At 39.1% G+C, this 19,838-nt stretch overlaps 2 protein-coding genes across 2 annotated transcripts in view; one reads left to right on the top strand and one right to left on the bottom strand.

Moving 5' to 3' along the window:
• The first annotated feature begins 1,920 nt into the window (after window positions 1-1,920).
• LOC119721116 (matrix metalloproteinase-14-like) lies at window positions 1,921-12,245 on the top strand. Its single transcript, XM_038191009.1, has 9 exons — window positions 1,921-2,152; window positions 4,179-4,302; window positions 5,450-5,661; window positions 6,077-6,281; window positions 6,787-6,945; window positions 7,528-7,638; window positions 8,393-8,538; window positions 8,891-9,032; window positions 10,518-12,245. The coding sequence occupies exons 1-9, from the start codon at window positions 2,060-2,062 to the stop codon at window positions 10,862-10,864; spliced, it is 1,539 nt and encodes a 512-aa protein (XP_038046937.1). The 5' UTR covers window positions 1,921-2,059; the 3' UTR covers window positions 10,865-12,245.
• Window positions 12,246-16,253: 4,008 nt separating this feature from the next.
• Window positions 16,254-19,838, bottom strand: part of LOC119720607 — a 53,660-nt gene continuing 50,075 nt past the window's right edge. The window contains exons 45-46 of the mRNA XM_038190342.1: window positions 18,458-18,533; window positions 16,254-17,298 (exon numbers count right to left, since the gene is read on the bottom strand). Coding sequence (XP_038046270.1) covers window positions 17,297-17,298; window positions 18,458-18,533 — 78 coding nt within the window. The 3' untranslated portion in view covers window positions 16,254-17,296. The remainder of the gene's footprint in view (window positions 17,299-18,457; window positions 18,534-19,838) is intronic.

Here is a 19,838-nt window from a genome sequence, read left to right as displayed (position 1 = left end):
GGCGAACAAAAAAGTCTTGCCCAAGTATAGGGGCATTCGATTTATAAGGACATGCTGACGCTAGGCAATGAGGCTTATAATACGGGTTTTTGTTTAGGGGGCATCAACATCTGCATTGGCAAGGGAAAACACATGAATGCGTACACACCCACATGTACCCCTCAATTTTTTGATGGCGGGGAAGGAGCCGTATATTCACCCCAGTTTTTGTCACAAGACCAGATGAGACTAAGGATGAAAGGAAAAAAAAAGAGAGAGATAAAGATTCTTATTACTACTTGTGATTGATTGTTATTCGTTGGTTAAAACATCACATGTCGAAGCCAAAAGGTCAGATTGCACATGATACACAAATAAAATAGGCATTAACAGAATGAAAAATGCACAAGTATAGCGGTATGACATTATTTAAGCGACTTAAAATAAAAAACCTCCCCCCCCAAAAAAAGGACTGTCCCCCAATGTTCATGTAAAACATTGCCGCTTCTGACTGCCATACACAAGTTGCCATATTAAGACATTAACAATCATTCTTCAAACATCGACGATATCCAAAAATCATGACAAAATACCCAAAGCTTATACTAAGGTGTTGAAGAAATATGCTTAAAGAGGTTGTAATTTAACGATGGCTACTTTTCTTTTTAGATTTGGTTTTGAGGCAGTTTCAAAAGTTCTTTCAAAGATGAAAACCCTAAACGTTGGCCAAACTTATCACCAGTTACAAAACAAATCGCTAAACAATATTGCAAAATTGAGAAATGTCCGGTCAAACCTTTTTTTCAAAAGGTCTATAAAAAACACACACCCTTAAATGTCTTGTTTAGAGCCTGGCCTCGACCCAAACCCCGGTTTGCTAAGACCGGATTAGGCCCCCTCCTCATGCAAACAAAACCCCTTGCCCAATTTAGGGAATGTGGGGTGAGCTTACGCTTGGTGGTAACGATTGCACGATGCATTGTGATAGTCCTATTCATGAACTTCCTGCGTCACTGGCCAACGTCTTAAGAAAGGTGCATCATTGATGTGCGTCAATCATGAGGAGCACTAAGAAAAACCTCCCCAATAAACTGTAACCGCGAAGACGTCATCGTGAGGTGACCGAGCATTTTCTTAATCCCGAAAAACGGATAAAAAGGGTCGCACTAAACAGCGTCAACACAGCGTCAACACAGCGTCAACACATGACAGAAGCGTCAACACACCGTCAACACATCCAAAACACATTCTGAATTGACAAAAAGGGCATATAATTGTGAAACATACAATAAAAGAGAATTTCCATTGGATTGAGTTTCCATTTCGTTGTTAAAAATATCGTATTTTCACGCGAAAAAAATGACCTTAACTTGCACGGCCGTTGTCCGCCATCTTGACTTCGCACAAAGCTTGGACTACACCATTTCAAGTAGGGGTGTGTAGGTAATGACATTATCTTGTCATAAACAACAGAGGGCGCCTTGCTGCAGACTAAACAGAGGGATACCCATAATAGATCTGTGCATGGAGGCGCCATGATCTGTGTGAGGACTAAGGATCGGAGGAGTGGTGGATCATTATTTTGTGAGTTGTGTTTATGTTTTGGCCGCGTCCCTCTCTGTTGGTTTATTGTACAACGCTATCACCCTTTAGAATAATGGTATGGTCCGCACTGCCACTGAGGCAACATGGCGGGTAGCCGATTTCGGAGCGGCACGGAGAGCCAATTTTCTTGAACTGAAAATCGCGATTTTCAGACGTTTAACCTATTGATTTTAAGCACAAATCTTGTTTCTGTCCATACTGTATGGGTTACATACTGCTTTTGTCAATTTTAATGCCTTTTGGATGTGTTGACGCTGTGTTGACGCTGTGTTGACGCTTTGGAGTGTGTTGACGCTGTGTTGACGCTGTTTAGTATGACCGGATAAAAAGGGGAAGACGAAAGAGTCAGTAGTCAGATGCTCCTTGTCTCCTGAACTTAGATAAAATATCCTGAGAACTTATATTTTTTTAAGTGGCAATAGAAGTTTAACTTGAACAGTTTACTCCGAGGCTCTAGCGGAGAACGGGTGAAACGATGACGGGTAAAACGCTGCTTTTATCGGTGCTGCTGGTCGGTGCCGTCACGGTGATTCACTCCTTCAAAATGGAGACATCTGCCGATGCTATGGTGAGTAAGATCTTGTTATATGATTTGTTGGAATGTACACAATCTTGACAGCACTGTGGTGGTTGTGGAGGAAGTCTATGAAAACTCTTGAATTTGTTTGACTGTTTTTTTTTTGACAAAATTGAAAATGATTGTTAATGCCCATGAATCGTGTATTTTTTTTTACGACATAATCAATTGCAACGACTGACCAGGTTATTTGAAAAAGTTGAATAATAACTACATCTTACCATTGCATTACCTCAAGTGAAACTTTAAAAATAAATTACTCAGTTCTCCTGGACTTAAAGGCATCATCTGCTCGACTATCCTTCCAAAAAGTTATTTAAATTCTTTCCTTCTGTATTCGCAAATATCTGCTTCCATAAACAAGGGAATATTCTGTGTGTTCACCACTTCCCCTCCCCCTATGAATACATCTGCCGCGGTGACCTTGCAATGTTCGCTACCGAAGTGCTGTAAAATCCTAACTCTGTCATTATTTGGCGCGTAATAGCACTATGCCAGATTTCATTGGAAAAAAAAATGCAAATCATTTTTCAAAACATTTCGTGCCAGGATTCATTTACACAATTCCACGTGATACACAGTAATATGATATCATATGTAATGACATGATTCTTGGATGTGCGCATTGATACTTTTGAAGAAATCTCCCTTCCACTTTTAAAGATATTTTCCTCCATATTTTTTTGACCTGAAGTTCCAATTGTATTCAGACCCCAGCTGTTCTTCACATATATACCTTTGTACAGAAACGAAGAAATGAAATTGATTGAGGTACTCTTAGGCCTAGGTTTGTGACATTGTGCTCCGCACAATTCTTGTTAAATATTCGACACCAATATGATGTGATACCAATATTCGACACGACGCGTGATTGGGACATGTCATTCAATCTTCTTTTAGATGCGATATTTCAAATGCTCCTCTGTGTCTCATTTTACCTTATTTTCCATCTTTGTATTCATTTTTCATGAGCATTTTGGTGCCTCAGTTTTGGTTGCTATGGTAATGCGAATTTTCCATATTCATGAGCAAATTTGTGACGTCACTGTAGGCAAAAACTTCAGCGTTACAGCACTTCAACATCACAATGCGCAAAAAACTAAACTTGGTGCTTTTACCCTGCGTGGTTAATGCTATGCTTTGGTGATTTTATTGTTGTTTCATAACATGACAGTGAAGTAAATGAGGAAACTTTGTGTGAAAATGTTTTCCTTTGAGGAAAAGTTTGGGTTCCGAAATTTGGTGCTTTTGCCCTGCGTGGTAAATGTGATGTTTTCGGTGATTTTATTGTTGTTTCATAACATGACAGTGAAGTAAATGAGGAAACTTCATGTAAAAATGTTTTTCTTTGAGAACAAGTTTGGGTTCCCAATTTACACAGAAAATCCCTAAACTGAAGAGTGTGTGTCTAAACTGACGTCACAGCAACAGCGCCCTCATGTTGTTTGGAAAAGCATGAATCATATACAATAAGTGCACTTTACACAAATCTTAATAAAAAGGGATGTCTCTTCGATTCAGATCAATTCAGAGGAATGAATATTTGCAACAAAATATGTGAATGTGTAGAATTCAGTTATGAGCTTGAGACATCGCACGCAAAAAAATCGGCCCACGACAAGTAATTCAGTTAATAGCAATAGTGCGCGCAATTTCTGGAGCGTGCCATTAAAAATAACTTTTAAAACTGTACAAAGGCCTGCAAAAACGAACAAGCAGTTTTTTTTACAGGACATTAGATTCCTTTAAATGTCTTTCAGAACAGAACATCGAACATTTAAAAAGTACCAACTTTAACGAGTTATAATGACGTAATTGTGTTTCGTGATAAAAAGTTGTGCATGTTATTTCACTGTTTTCTCAAAAGCGTATTCATTGAGCTGAAACTTCAATAGGCAATGCTTTGAACATTCTTCCTGGGACTTTGAGTGGTGTCATTAATGGGAAAGAACAAAATGATCTGAACAGCAAATGATCCTTATAATGACTTTAAACGTACATTTCAATTCTTTTCCAGATGTACCTTGCCTACTACGGCTATTTGAAACCTCTGACTTCCGATGACGGAACTTTCATGACCGAAGCTGAGATGAAGGAGGGCATCTCTAAATTCCAGTACATGGCCAACGTAACAATCACAGGTAAGCATGTCCACCACCTAACAATTCTGCTAAATGCGCATCAAAAATCTGTCGGATTCATCAAAAATCTGCCAAAATTCCCCAGAATTACTCGAAATACACTTTAAACACTTAAAATCACATGCAGGTTGGTAGTATTGCCTTAATTGAAGATTCAAATTACGTAATAAACAATCTAGTCACATAAAGATGTTGTGAAATTATTGGTCAATTTGGGGCAAAATGCGGATCCGGCCACGATGAAGTCCGTTTCCCAGTGAACCCTCAGCGCCTAGACCAGCTAACCTGTCCCATTATGCAAGTTTTTTTTTTGAAAGGAATTCTTTTTGAAGAAATGGACACTTTTTTGGTTCAAATTCGCTGTTTTCTGTCAAATAACCATTTTTGCAGAATTCTGCCAGAAATCTGACAAAAATCCATTCTGTCAAATTTTCTGTCAAACTCGTATTTTAACAAAAATTCTGTCAAACTTAGCCGAAAATCGGCTAAAACAGTCACCCTGCCACATTCATGCCCAAAGCCCACTGAATGTATTATCGTGATGCATCTAATCTATAATTGGTAGTCATTAGGCAGTCTCATTTTTGTTTCGTACAATGATGGTTGTGGTATATGTTGGGCTTCACACCAAAACGAATTGTTATTTTTCAAAATTCATTTGCCACTTTTGCCAATTATAGGTCGCTGTTGATTTGACAAAAATATGTTATTTAAAATGAAAGAAAGTCGAATCCTTGTGATGCGGTTTTTACAAAACAATCTTTTGAAAATCCCCATACCTTTAAGTAGAGTGAGTTGAGGGCTACACCATTTTTAGTCAAAATTCCCATTTTTCAAGTCACTTCTTGATACAACATTATATGTTGAAGCTTTACTTTTTTGAGAGCCTTAATTATCATGTACACACTCTAAAAACTCTTGTGTCAAAAAGCCTGAATCAATGCGTCAAAAAGTCATGTTTTTTTCTACTCGGAAAAGAACTGAGCAAATTTCGATTCAGATTCCGGGTTACTATATAACACAGGAGTTTTTTTTTTTTTTAGAGTGGACGGAAATAAATGCTCGTGCTGAGGATGGACGAGTCTGTGAACACGGGCGATTCTGAGAAATTCTTTCAACACATTCTTGTATAATATTTTGTGGACAGGTGAAATCGACAATGCAACACTCACGATGATGAACATGCCCCGCTGTGGCTGTCCGGACGTGATTGGCCACAGCCTGGACGCCAAACGGAGGAAACGCTACTCCCTCGGAAGTCGATGGTCCAAGACAGACTTGACCTTTCGTATCGACTCCGTGACCTCGGACATATCGAGCCGAGAGGACATAGACAGCACCCTGACCGAAGCTCTACAGGTAATGATGATCATTAGTAAAACAAATGTCAAATGCAGCAAATAAGGTTTGGGGCATTGTCAGTTTTCACATGGGAAAGTTGGGATGAAATTCTATGTGCACACAACGTGGCACTAGGGGGAGCTGTTAATGATACAACTACCATGTATACAATATATCAAGACGGTACATTTCAAACTTTAGTGCAGTTCGTTCACAGTTGTCACCCTTGCTGCAAAGATCGCAATCGGCAGTCATCGTAATCAATCAAAATTCATTCACAAATCTCAAATCAGTTGACAAGGTATTCAAATGAACGACGACGAATGACAGTTTCTTCATTGTCCATCCACGGCCAGTTGTGGCCGACACGCGGACTCCACAGTCGTGATTCACTGTGGTTTTTGTTTTGGTTCTCTGTCTTGATATCCTACAGGTTTGGTCTGATGTTACGCCGCTGACCTTCACACGCGTTTACGCCCCAACCGAAGCCGACATCGTCATTAACTTCTTCAGCAGAGATCACAGCGATGGTGCACCGTTCGACGGGCCGGGAGGGGTTCTAGCTCACGCTTTTTTCCCCGAGAACGGGAGGGCTCATTTTGACGAGGATGAAAACTGGACCATCGAGACTTACTCGGGTAAGCTATAACTCAGCTATTTTACCGTCTTGTCACCTCTGCTGATCATTGGGAAAATGAAGCATTCAGAATCCAAAGTTATGCCCGAAACAGTTTAAATCAATCACAGTAACCATCAGTACCGGTACCTCACGGGTGCCCATGAACCCCCGGGCGGGGAGAAGCAAGGCGTGACAACGTGTCTTGCCCAAGGGCACACGCACTGATCAAGCTGGCCTGAAGCTCACAACTTGCAGCATGCATTACCTACATAACTTCATCCAGACCACGAGACCACGGCATTTCCATGATACATGTATACTGACATGGAGATCGATGTCCAGTGGCGTGCATCTTCAATTTACTTTAATCATTTTGGGTAAAACTGCAGCATTTACAACGTCTTCGTCTACTGTGAGAGATCATCACGGTGACGGCTTCGTCCACAAATTAATGTGCTTGGCGGTTCAAAGCATCAATACTTATCCGTTAATGTTAACCTTCTCCTTTGTTTTGTTGTTCGCAGGAATCAATCTCTTCCAGGTGGCTGCGCACGAGTTCGGCCATAACTTGGGCTTGGGTCACTCCAACATCGACGATGCACTCATGGCGCCATTCTATCGGGGATATGTGCCCAACTTTCAGCTGCATGAAGATGACATCGCCGGAATCCAGGCCCACTACGGTCAGTATATACACACTGCACTGTACTCTGTTGATGTTTTACATCAACGTAAAATGCCCTTTTAGATTTCCTGTATAACCTGAACATAGACAAACAAATCATCAACACTTTACAAGGATGAACGGTGATGGTATAACGGGTGAGGTGTCGTGTAACGTACAATATAGAGAATACCATATCGATCTCCACCTATTGGAAAAGGTGCACACAGGCAAACTTGTGTTCACCGTCGATCGCGGACGTCCTATTGTTCCTCTTTCGTTTGTACTAACTTTTTGGAAGACTCCCATAGGAAAACTCCCATGCCCTTCTGTATAGGCAATTCTCAATTAGGCTTACTTCAAATGAAATGGTATGCAACTGGAGCATACCTTATTGGCTTACTAGCCGATGGGAATGTCATATTTCTCACAATTTAATGATCTTTGCCAAAAGTTCATGCATGAACAAAACATTTTAAGTGAAGACAAGTTATGGACAATAGACGAGAGATTCGCACGGCATCTAGTACTGTTGAGGGTTGGTGATACTTTATTAAATATTGAAACGAATCTAATTAATTGATGATTTTCTTATATACAGGAGAAGATTCGGGGAGTCCGTTTGTGACCATGAAGCCCGAACCAACCATCTGCACCGGGAATGTTGATGCCGTCACCACGACTCGCGACAGAAGCACGTACATCTTTGAAGGTCAGTAATACATGTAGATGAAAAATTTTAAGGGAAGATACTACATTTGCAAACATCAAACAATGAAATGATCGAATTATCACTAAATACCTTATTGGATTGTTAAGGACTGACAGTCTTAAGCATCCTGTAGAATCGTGACTCCTGGTGTGCTGGCATTCTCAAGAAATCTTTTTTTCCTTTTGAAAAGTGGCCTTTCATCAAAAACTGCTTCTTATGTTAGTTATTCCGATTTTCTTTACAATTGATTATACACCTGTGAAGGGTTACAAGCCCGCCAGATATTCTGTGACCTTACATTTCCCGAAAGCTGGTATAAGTTGATCCGTTTCATCTTAAGTGGGGTCAGGGAGCCAGACTACAAGACAACAATTTGTTTTCTTGGTTTATCCAGCATCTACAAGCCCAAAATGTGAATCAAGTCAGTTTAACAATGTTTGCTATAGCATACTAATCTTCTAAATCCAAATGTTGTACATGTTCATAAGAGCCTAATATCCCATGACATTTCCCCTTAAAATCTTAAATTACAGCGAGGCACACCCCTTTGTGTCTTTTCCATGACTTGTCTGTTCTTTAAAGAAACCTTTTGGTATGGATACAAAAGTCGCAGCAAAATGCTTACATTTTGTGGGCTGGTTATTCGAATATTCAATTGACCAGCCTGACCTCCTTGGTTTTCAAACTGCATGTTGTACTTACAATAAATAATTCATCAATGCTAACCCATGTTTCTCTTCTATCCTTTTGACAGGAACTCAAGTTTGGAAATTTGAAAGTCAGACAAGCCGGATATCAGATGGATTCCCTAAGCCAATCGGCGATGTATTTTCTGGTCTTCCCGACAACGTGGATGCTGCACTGTACTACAGTCGCTCCGGCAAGACCTACATTTTTAAGGTAGGCCTCATGTGATCTTAAACCAAAAAAATCACCAACTGAACAATGTCATCGTAAATATCAACACCTTAAACAACAGTTTTTTTCTTTTTGTGGTGTTCTTGGGGTGTTTGAAGGATGGATTGGACGAACCTGGATTGAGTTGCCACAAATTGCTTGAAGTCACTGTGTTTAAAAAAAAATCACATGCGAACAAGGAAGAGTTTTCTCAGTCTTTACTTTTTTCAAAAAGTACATTATTCAGGAATGTTCATCTGGTCTTGTTTGCCTAATTAGTAGTTTCGTTAAGAAATGCTTTTTCCTGAAAATAGTCTTTTTACACTACAATTTTGTTCTTTTCTGAAACCCAAAGGGAAGTCAGTACTGGCGAGTTGACAACGAAGTGGTGGACGCCGGGTACCCGCTAGACATTGGTTCCAACTGGTACGGCCTGCCTGACGATCTGGATGCGGCTTTTACTTGGAGTGGAAACGGTCGTATTTACTTCGTCAAAGGTACGTTTATTGCTCAAGATAGTTATCGTTTACCTCATGGACGATATCAGGGGCCAATTTCAGGGCGCTGCTCAGCACAAAACTTTGCTTAGCACAAAAAAGTCTGGTTTATAAAAGCAGGTTACCAGCCAAAACTCCATGTGATTTTTATGCTAAGCAAACAACAGCTGAATACTGATCACGAGCAATATACATCACGTGGAGTTTTGGCTGGTTACCTGCTTTTATAAGCCAGACTATTTTTGTGCTAAGCACATTTTTGTGCTAAGCAGCGCCGTGAAATTGGGCCTAGGTCTTCTTTCGTTGCAAGAAACTCCCGGCTCTGAAAGCTTACAGGAACTTACACTACTGTGCACATCGCAAGTACATGAATCATCCATGGAGCTATGAATGAAGGATAGAAAAAATACATGGTTTATCTTTATAGTATTTACGAAACATGAAATATGCAGCGGAATTATACTGTTGTGCTGCATTGTGGGGCTTTGTGTGCTCAACAAGCCTCCCCGTTCGTTAGCGTACACTACCCCACAGTGGAATGAATAGACATTGTAGCCTATACTTCTGATTTCTTTAGAAGTTTGTTTCCGTTTAAGGTTTTTCAAACACATACTTTGGAATTCGTATATATAAATACACTGCATTAAATGCAAGTGTACATGTAATGTTAAAGCTGTCGGCAGCTGCCATGCAAGTTGAGCCTTTTCTGCATGCTCTGTACGCCAGACAGTATCGATCGCTACACAATGTAATCTTGAACACCCCTGAAATGCTTATCTCTGTTGAGTTGTGTGGTTTAAGTGGAGGCTCGGAGTTTATATTGAAGTTCAAGTCGATGACATTCATTTCATATTTGTGACCTACTGAGGCATAATGAGGTATGTCTCCCAAAACCTTGTTTTAAGTAATCGATGCCTGAAGTCGGATCCTATACTAGAAAAATCATGTGAAAATCGAATTTTGATTGTTTGTTTTTTTGAGTAGCCAAACTGAAGAACGTTTTTCACTGCCGATAGCGGCGCAATGCGTGTCTTTTTTTCAAAGCTGTTTTTCTCGAAATTACGTTAGAGAAACTTGGCAGGACACTGTTGAAGTTCCTGCGTCACACTTTGGAATCAATTAAGCTACAGAAATAAATTTGGCTATCATTGGAAAGCCAATGATTTGCACCTTAACATGATGTACATAACGTGAACAGTCAGCGGTGGGGGTTATTCCTCATTATGCTATGGCAGGTCACATTTTTATTTTTTTTTTACAATGGGAGACTTTTGAAACGTTGGTGTCTGCAAACACACCGGTCCTTTTCAATTGTTTACGTCATGTTTAAACTGAAGTGCGCATGCTCAATATGACGCAGACAATGAAAACAGACCTTATAGTGTTTGCTGCCACCAACGCCTCAAAAGTCTCCCATTGGTACGACATAGACTCCTCAATATATTCCCACATTTCATTACGCAATCCATTTCCCCCCTCACCCAGGTGATCAGTATTACCGCTTCAATGGCCGCGTGGATTATGGCTATCCTCGTCCACTGAGTGTCTGGAACATCCCTGGTAACCAAGTCGGGGCGGCCGTTCAGTGGCTCAACAGTCGCACCTATTTCTTCGCCCCTTCTTCAGACGGCTACTTCCGATTCAACGATAGAAACTTCCGCGTGGACGCTGGATACCCGCAAAGCACAGCCACAACGTGGCAGGGATGCAACACCAATCTCGTGGAAGAGCCTGGTACCAGCAGCGACGACGATGGCAATGGTGTGAGCGGTCTAGCACCTGGATTCCTCGCCTTAGTGGCGGCCATGTTGTTAGGAATTATTGCCGTTTAATTTCTTGACACTGAGACTTTTCCTATAAAAATCCAAATGCTGTCTGAGATATAGTTCCATAAATTAAAAACCAATATGTCTTTTTTAAATTAACATTTTATTTTCGATTGTATTTATTTTAACCACTAATGAACATGTGCTGCAACGCGTTTGTAAACTTTGGTTAGAACTCAGTTTAATAGAGTGAACTAATTCGCATAGGATTACGAATGTTTTTGCTGCATTTACTGCTTCAACCTTTTGATGACGTGACTTTTTTTACCTGTTTTCATTTTCTTTATTTTATGAACAAATAAGATGTACATGTATATGTGTTTTTCATAAAAAAAGGTTGTAACTCAATTAGATTTTGTGCTTTTCGCTCAATAAAAAAATTATAATTTGGGTACAATTCCAAATGTGGTCTGAGATATAGTTCCATAAATTAAAAACCAAAATGTCTTTTTTAAATTAACATTTTATTTTTCGATTGTATTTATTTTAACCACTAATAAACATGTGCTGCAACGCGTTTGTGAACTTTGGTTAGATCTTAGTTTAATAGAGTGAACTAATTCGCATAGGATCACGAAAGTTTCTGCTGCATTTACTGCTTCAATTAACCTTTTGATGAAGTGATTGTTAACCTGTTTTGTATTTCTATATTTTATGAACAAATAAGATGTACATGTACTTGTTTTTGTGTTTTTCATGAAAACGTTTGTAACTTAGATTTTGTGCTTTTTGCTAAATACATGTACAATTTTTGTTAGTTTGGGTACAAATCCAAATGTGTTCTGAGATATATAGTTCCGTAAATCAACAACCAAAATGTCTTTTTTAAATTAACATTATATTTTCGATTGTAATTTGAACCACTGATCAGCATGTGCTGCAACGCGTTTGTAAATTTTGGTTAGAACTCAGTTTAATAGAGTGAACTAATTCGCATAGGATCACGAATATTTTTGCTGCATTTACTGCTTCAACCTTTTGATGAAGTGACTTTAACTGTTTCGTAATTCTTTTAATATTTTATGAACAAATAGGATGTACATGTATTTGTGTTTTTCATGAAAACGTTTGTAACTTAGATTTTTATGCTTTTTGCTAAATAAAAAAAATTATACTTTGTGTACAATAAATATTATCTTGAGATTCTTGTATTTTGTGAACACGAACATGACTTGTGTGCAGCCTACATTATTAGCTACCAAGATCATTATATTAAGCTGCGATCATTAAATCTACTTTATTTCCAAGTAAGGTACATCAACAAAATGGGCCGTATTTTTTGATAATCTAGTTCCGAGACCAAACGATTCTGACTATCATTTCTGACGCAATAGGTCAGGCAGTCGCCATAGCTATAATAAAACAAGATGCCCCCCTTAACAAAGATCGGTTTTGTTTCAGTTTTGGCTTTATTATTAAATGCGTGTAATACTTCCGATCAAATAAAAGAGAAATAAAATCACTTGTTTCATATATCCCACAGTTTGAAATTTCTGTAAAAATTCTTTATCTAATATTGAGCTGGGATCTTCAAAGTTAGCCAATTAAATGCACAAATAGCACTGTTAGCAGGCGAAGCCAAAACGGAGACGACGCCGAATTTGGGAATAGCCCGTCGGCCCTCGTACTATTGATGCACACAATCGTCATTGATTTTCAAGGTTTTTAAATGCAAGCAACGAATATAAATTGTCAACTCATTCAATATTTGTTTAATAAGCATGGCTGGCAAATAAAACACACTTTATACCCGGTAATATACCCGGGCGCTATATATCCAAGAGTGTTGACTCAGTGCATTCGGTGCAACTTCGGACATTTTCGGAAACGGGAGGCATTCTTCCCGTTTTGGTCACGTGCCGTGGTGAGTTGACACTTTGGAGAGTTGTAAGCAAGGCATGGCAGCAACCATTTTTCAGGGCTTATCGAAATACTGCATCGTCACGCACACATTTCATAAAGTGTGACATTTTTTAAAGTTTGTATATAGGGCCTGAGTGCTTTTTCAAAATTTCGATTTATTTTTCGAACGAAATCTAAAGGACTATAATTTGCCTGTTTGCTTTTGCAGGCTTTTACACAGTTCTAAAAGTTGGTTTTAAATGGCGCGCTTCAGTTCAAAAATTAAGCACACAATTCAGAATGAATTAGGATCGTCCCGCTCTTAAGTCGAAAGTTGAAATTTATCAATTGAATGCTTGACAAGGGCAGAGTTTTTTTCGTGCGATTTCTCATTTGAAAGCTCAAAGTCATTTTTTCCATAAAAATTCCTTTAAAATAATGCGAATCCCACCCCCCCCCCCCAGTTTAAAAGGTTATATCTTCGGGCAGTCGAATTTGTTAGTCTTAAGGAGACCAGCAGGCCCGGATTAAGTGTTTCACATATGCACTAGGCACCAGTGTTCCGAAGAATGGAGAAGGAAGGGGAAAGGAAAAGGGAATGAGAACAAAGTGGAGAATGTAACTAATAAACACCGCTGCTTAAAACTCCGCGAAGCTAAAATCAGGTTCTGCAATCCATGGCAAAAGATTGTACATTCTGTCATGTCGGCACACAAGCTGCCGCGCAAAGTCGCTTCATATACGGGGGTTGACATGCAGCTACAGCTGTGCAAAACACAAGCACGTGCCCGCTCGTAGTCTGTTACGAATTGAGCTGATTCTTATTAGTGACGACTCAAAATAACAAGGCCATATTTCTATAGAGAGTCAAGCTACAATTTTGATATTTATGCCAGAGCCATCTGCAATCCAAAACTTTCCCGGGGCTCTTAAGCGTCCCCGGACCCCACGCCTTCAGGGCTTCGCGCTCCGCGCTCGCAAATAAAAATTCCACTACATAGGATTTAAAGACACCCCCTACAGTCTGGGATCGGGGAACAGGCCTGAACAATAATGCGCAAAGGTACCGAGCATGTACATACAGTTTTGCGACAATGAAATGGAAACATAACACATGTAGCTGAATTGAATTTTGTATTTTGGAGCAATTTTAAAGATTATGATTTCGAACGATTAGCCTACAGTACTAGCTCTCAATTTAACAAATTAATCATTCTTGCAATTGTCCTCCAAAAGAAAAGAAAGAAAATAAAACAAAAAGTTATGTGGCGATGGCCAAGTCTTCAGGAGTCGGACTTATGACCCTAACTCAATGAGCCCCTTACCGACTTCCATATAGAACTCTTCCGGGACTCGGTACCCGGCCCACCACACCTCCTTCCCTGTCCATCCATGTAACTCGAAAGTCAGGCACCATAAAGGGAGGAAACGAGGTGGCACCCTAAGCCTTGCTGCCGAGTCAGCAAAAGAACCCCGTACCTATACGCAGACGCCAACCTGGACTTCGCAGACAGTCCCAACTTGTGAGTCAGCTTACCGACCGACCGAGCTAACTGCTGTTGGTAAATGACGACGAGAAATTAATACTCTTAAACGACAGAACCGCAGGCATGGCATCGAAAACCAAAAAATGACGCCAAGCGGGTTCGAACCCCTAACCCTGGGTCCGCTGTCAGACAGCTTAACCACTAGGCTGTTGCAGTAGGTGCTTTTCTCTTTGCGTTTTAAACATAATCTTTATTTCCGCAGTGGGAGAGTTTCTTTGTGTTTCATAGCTGCACGAAAGATGCATCAGTATCGCGCTATACACATGAATGCTGTTACGTAACTCTTTTCTACAATAATTCTTCGACTCTATTCAGAGTCACTACGAGCAATTAACCTTACCAAGCTCGTTCTTATTCTGTCTCATCAATTGTTTCGCGTTGCGCGTCTTTCGGCCGGCACTGACATCGCGCTGATGGAGTGAAATTCTAGCAAGTTCCCCTAACTCATATTTTTATATCAAACTAATGGCCCGTTCTACGAGGGAATTATGTTTGTCCGATTCTAATTCACCTGGAGTCAGCAACTTTTGATTTGAAATCGAAATATACAATCGGAATATACAGCTCAAGCCGAGCTAAAACATCTTCACGTTAGTTGTTCAGCACCCTTATTTATTTTGAGTACTTTTGTTGCTTCAAACGAACAAAATGCACAAATTACAAATGAAGGATTGTACTTTTAAGCTTATCATTGATATCGTAAATATTTTTTTGGAAATTGTTATCCACTTTTCAGCTGTAACATCAATGCTTTGAGAAACAAACTTTGCTGGTCTTTATCAGATGATTAACATTTAGCAACATGTGGACATTATAGTAGTTTGTAATGAGACAGCGTAGAATTAAACACATCCAACAAAGTTCCAATCTCTAGGTTTATTACATAGATTATTTATTTCTGAGTATTCAAAATTAAAAATGAATAATACGGTTACGAGATCACATGTTTTTAATTGACTAGAATACAGTTGACAATATGTTAACAAATCAAAAGATGGCTTAAAGTTTTCACTCGCCAGTCACCAATATTACTGATTGATGCACTTGTATCTAGCAATGTATAATAGAACTACAAAGTGTAATTCTTACAGTTGGATAGATAACACAAAGTATGCCCCCAAACAGGCAACATTCAGGAAAGAATTAATTTAAATTGTTTAATGTTTTTTACTTCAATGAAATCATAAATTACATTAAAGCCTGACCGTTTCTCAATCCACTCCTTTTTACGCCATTCCGTCTGGGTCCCTAGATCCAGAAATACAATCAAAGTGAAAAGGTGTACATTTTACTTGGGTCACTCTCACCTGGTCATGCTGAATCTGGGTTAAAGGAAACATGCAGTGGAAATTTAGCTCATCTTGTTTTCATGTTTATTACTATGTGTTGCAACAATACATTCAAAATCTTAATACTTGTTTTCATTGGAAGTGACAAGAAAGTGGTCCCCTTTCAATTACATGTATTAACATATCCATAGCCCGCTTGAGGGCCCCAAATTTCGGTTGGATTCGAGATGCTCTGTAGTGCGATCTGAGGCAATTCCTGACCACTTTAACCAATATTTTTGAGGACTAAGATTGTAGTGTACTCATTGCCTGCCTTTATTGCGACCTCACATACCACCAAAACAAATGTTTATTTTTTTGGGGGGGGGGGGGCATGGCCCCCTTTGGCCCCCCTGAATCCATCCTTGTATTTTTGTATTGTCACACAAGGAACTTCTTGTCAAAATTGCATATGAACAGTACAAAAATTGGTCCTTCAAAATTACCCCCCCCCAAAAAAAAGTGGTGAAAAAATATTGGCAACTACTATCGTCCAAACAAGTTTTTTGACATGATAAACAATTAAAAAGTGGAACTTACACCAAGAAAATGAAGAAAAGTTTGACACTACACAAAACTATGGAGATACTGTTTTGCCTGAGTATACAACAAATAAAACATTAGATTAAACAAATTACTTTCATGTTTTAATTACAATTGTCATGTTTTGTTAATATGGATTCAGTCTAATGACAAGTGAATCATCGGAGGTCACATTTTAATCATGCCAAAATTAGCCTTTCTGCAAAAGACAATTTTTTTTTTACCTTGATCTTTATAGGGATGGGGTCCCTAAACTGTGTCCACTTAACATGTACTGAGTAGAAAAAAATATAATAACAATAATATGCACGACACGGCAAACGTACTATTTTTATAGGGATGGGGTCCCTAAACTGTGTCCACTATTGACATGTACTGAGTAGAAAAAAATATAACAATAATATGCCCGACACGGCAAACCTAGTATCTTTGTAAGGATGGGGTCCCTAAACTGTGTCCACTTAAACATGTACTGAGTAGAAAAAATATAATAACAATAATATGCACGACATGGCAAACCTAGTGTCTTTATAGGGATGGGGTCCCTAAACTGTGTCCACTTAAACATGGACTGAGTAGAACAAAATAATAACAAGCACGACATGGCAAACCTAATATCTTTGTAGGGATGGGGTCGCTAAACTGTGTCCACTTAAACATGTACTGAGTAGAAAAAATATAATAACAATAATATGCACGACATGGCAAACCTAGTATCTTTGTAGGGATGTGGTCCCTAAACTGTGTCCACTTAAACATGTACTGAGTAGAAAAATTACAATAGCAATAATATGCACGACACGGCAAACCTAGTAAAGCTGGTCCTGAGGCCACAGAATTACATTCAATTGAACCAGAATGGCTCTATCCATGCATCTGGAGCAAGGCAGATTGGGCTCATTTATTGGTATAAGTGGGTAATCCTATATAATAGCACTGCCCGACTCACAAGTGACGGTGAGTGAGTCCATCCAGTACAAAGAGGACTGTAGGATGGACCTCAACGGAACCAGCAAAATTAACAATTAAAAGTGATGAAAATAGACTATTCAAAGCTTTCTTCTTCCGACAGATTACAAGGGAATCCAAATCTTTACAATCTGTCTCTCAGAACTGTGTACGGTACATGGTCAATCTAGCAGACATGAGGATTGCGATCCACGCGTCCAGCGGCGTCATTCTGTAAGACAAGGAAATGGAAATGGTTATGACGAGTTTCCTCTAGGTTTTGTTTTTGCCCGATATTATAAAACGGTTGAACTGTGGTGTAAAAATAACCAAAGATTCTGGCTGAACTAACCCAGATCAAGCTGTTGAAAATACAAGAAGTCATACCTTTCAATATTTCTAATGATGCATCAATTGCAAGCAAATTTGCACCTTTAAAGCCTTTATACTGTATTTGAGTGATTTACATAAATCATTCACAGAGTTTAAGTCGAAATCTGCCTTTTTAAATAGGCATTGTTAAATCAGGTATTCTGAAATCATCTGTCACCATTAGTCAGGTTTTCACAATTGACACTTTTTGTTTTGGAAGCATTTTTATGAGGGGGGGGGGGGTTCTAATTACTATAGATAATTTTACATTTTCTGTATGCAGTAGGCCTATGCCATAAATATAAGGAAGAATTTCACAGTCCTATCACAGTTCTGATTAATGTCCAATATTCAAATAAGTCTGCATGGTGGAAAATCGCCCTTATTCGCAGCAGAAGCTGAACTGCAAATTAAGGACGCGGGTACAACGTGGTCGAGCCGGTGGCGTGTAAAGCCGCCTTAGGCAGCCACCATACCACTCCATGTGATATCACGGAGCACAGCCAGGTCGAAGTGTTTGATTTTGTCGCAGGGAGGAAAACCGGTGAACCCGTACAAAAAAACCCCTTGTGGTACAGGACAATCAACGAACAGCTCCTCTTTCCTCATTGTGACTTGGGCCCAATTTCACGGCGCTGCTTAGCACAAAAATTTGCTTAGCACAAAAAAAGTCTGGCTTATAAAAGCAGGTTACCAGCCAAAACTCCATGTGATTTTCATGCTAAGCAAACAACAGCTGAATACTTAAAACAGGCAAAATATACATCACGTGGAGTTTTGGCTGGTAACCTGCTTTTATAAGCCAGACTTTTTTGTGCTAAGCATATTTTTGTGCTTAGCAGCGCCGTGAAATTGGCCCCTGAGCCAGAAATGGAACCAGGCGACAGATGAGATGAGATCTACCGGCGAGCGCTCTACGCACTACGCCACCCACGCCATCCATGTGTTGTTGCCCACGCGCGCAGTGATCCAGCTGGCCCAATGACCGGTCTACTGGCAAAGTTATGTACTTTACTTACATGCTGTATTGTCACTGCGATTCTCCATGCCTGACACCATATGAGGCCTAACAAACGCTTCACGGCTTGCCAAACCCTGTGAATGAAAGAAAGAGGCATGCAGTCAGGATGACCAACAGGTCATGGCTACATTCTGCTAAATGCACTTCGAAAATCTGTCAGATTCATCAAAAATCTGCCAAAATGAAATTCCCATGAATTACTAGAAATACACTTTTAAATAGATCCATTAAAGGGAATGTACATCATTGGCTTATGCTTTAATTTTAAGAAATGAACTATTTGAGGGGTTAGTATAATAAATCAAATTATTGTTACACTGACATGTTTGAAGTTTTGTTTTCGAAAATGCTGGAAAAACCAAGAACAACAAAAATGTTCAAGTAGTCTGGTTCCCTGACTCCACTGAAGATGAAATGGATCAATTTACAGATGCCGGAAAATTGTACGCCAAGGGAACCAGTCTAGCTGACCTGCACCCATTCATGAACATATAACCAATTAGCAAACAAAATTGGACTGAAAAAATGGTAAATTTGGAGCAGTAGTGAAAAATAGTTAGGTTTTTCCTACGGTGGTCGGCCGAAAATACAATTTTCTTGAAAATGACTTCACACCAGATGCCATAATTTTACAGGATGCTTTAGACTGTCATTTACCAACATCCTGTAAGGTATTTCGTAAAAACTTGATCATTTTATTTATTTTTATTGCAAATGTTGTATTTTCCCTTTAAGGTTCAAATAACATTATAAACAATCTATATTTACATAAACATTTTATGAAATTGCATAATTTTTTTTCAGGCAAAACGCGGTTGCGTCGCGATGAAGTTCTATTCCTAATGAAACTCAGCACCTAGACCAGGCAACCCGTCCAATTTTGCAAAGGCTTGTTTGAAAAGATTGAAGCTTTTTTTAAACAAATGTACCATTTTTAGTTTTTCAAATCCGTTCTGTCAAATTTTCTTTCAAACTCGTTTTTTAACAAAAAGCGACTAAAACGGTTACAATGGGCATGTTGTTAATGTTTATAGCACTTTCAATAGTCATTAGCTTAAAACAGGATACAAAGAGGAGAAGTGCACTTTGAATTTATTGTTATTTTTCTGGGGTTAAACCAGTACACTTTACCAAGTCTTACAAGAAAAATATACAATGCATTTTTCTAAATTTTTCTTTTCTGATGCTTCAACAGGGCGGCACAAGTTTTGAAACTCTTTATGCAATTTTAAACCACTTTAAAAGCCTTCATGTTTTCCAAAAAAAACCCCGAAAAATTAAACATTGACTTTTAAGAATTTTTTTCTGCAATTTATCAACATTATGTCTCTTTGATATCTCTTCTTGTGCAAGTCTTAATTATTAATGAATACTTCAAA

This window comes from Patiria miniata, unplaced genomic scaffold (genome assembly GCF_015706575.1).
Source record: "Patiria miniata isolate m_02_andy unplaced genomic scaffold, ASM1570657v1 HiC_scaffold_9, whole genome shotgun sequence".
In the NCBI taxonomy this organism is placed as follows: Eukaryota; Metazoa; Echinodermata; class Asteroidea; order Valvatida; family Asterinidae; genus Patiria; species Patiria miniata.
This window is presented reverse-complemented; position numbering and strand designations above follow the sequence as displayed.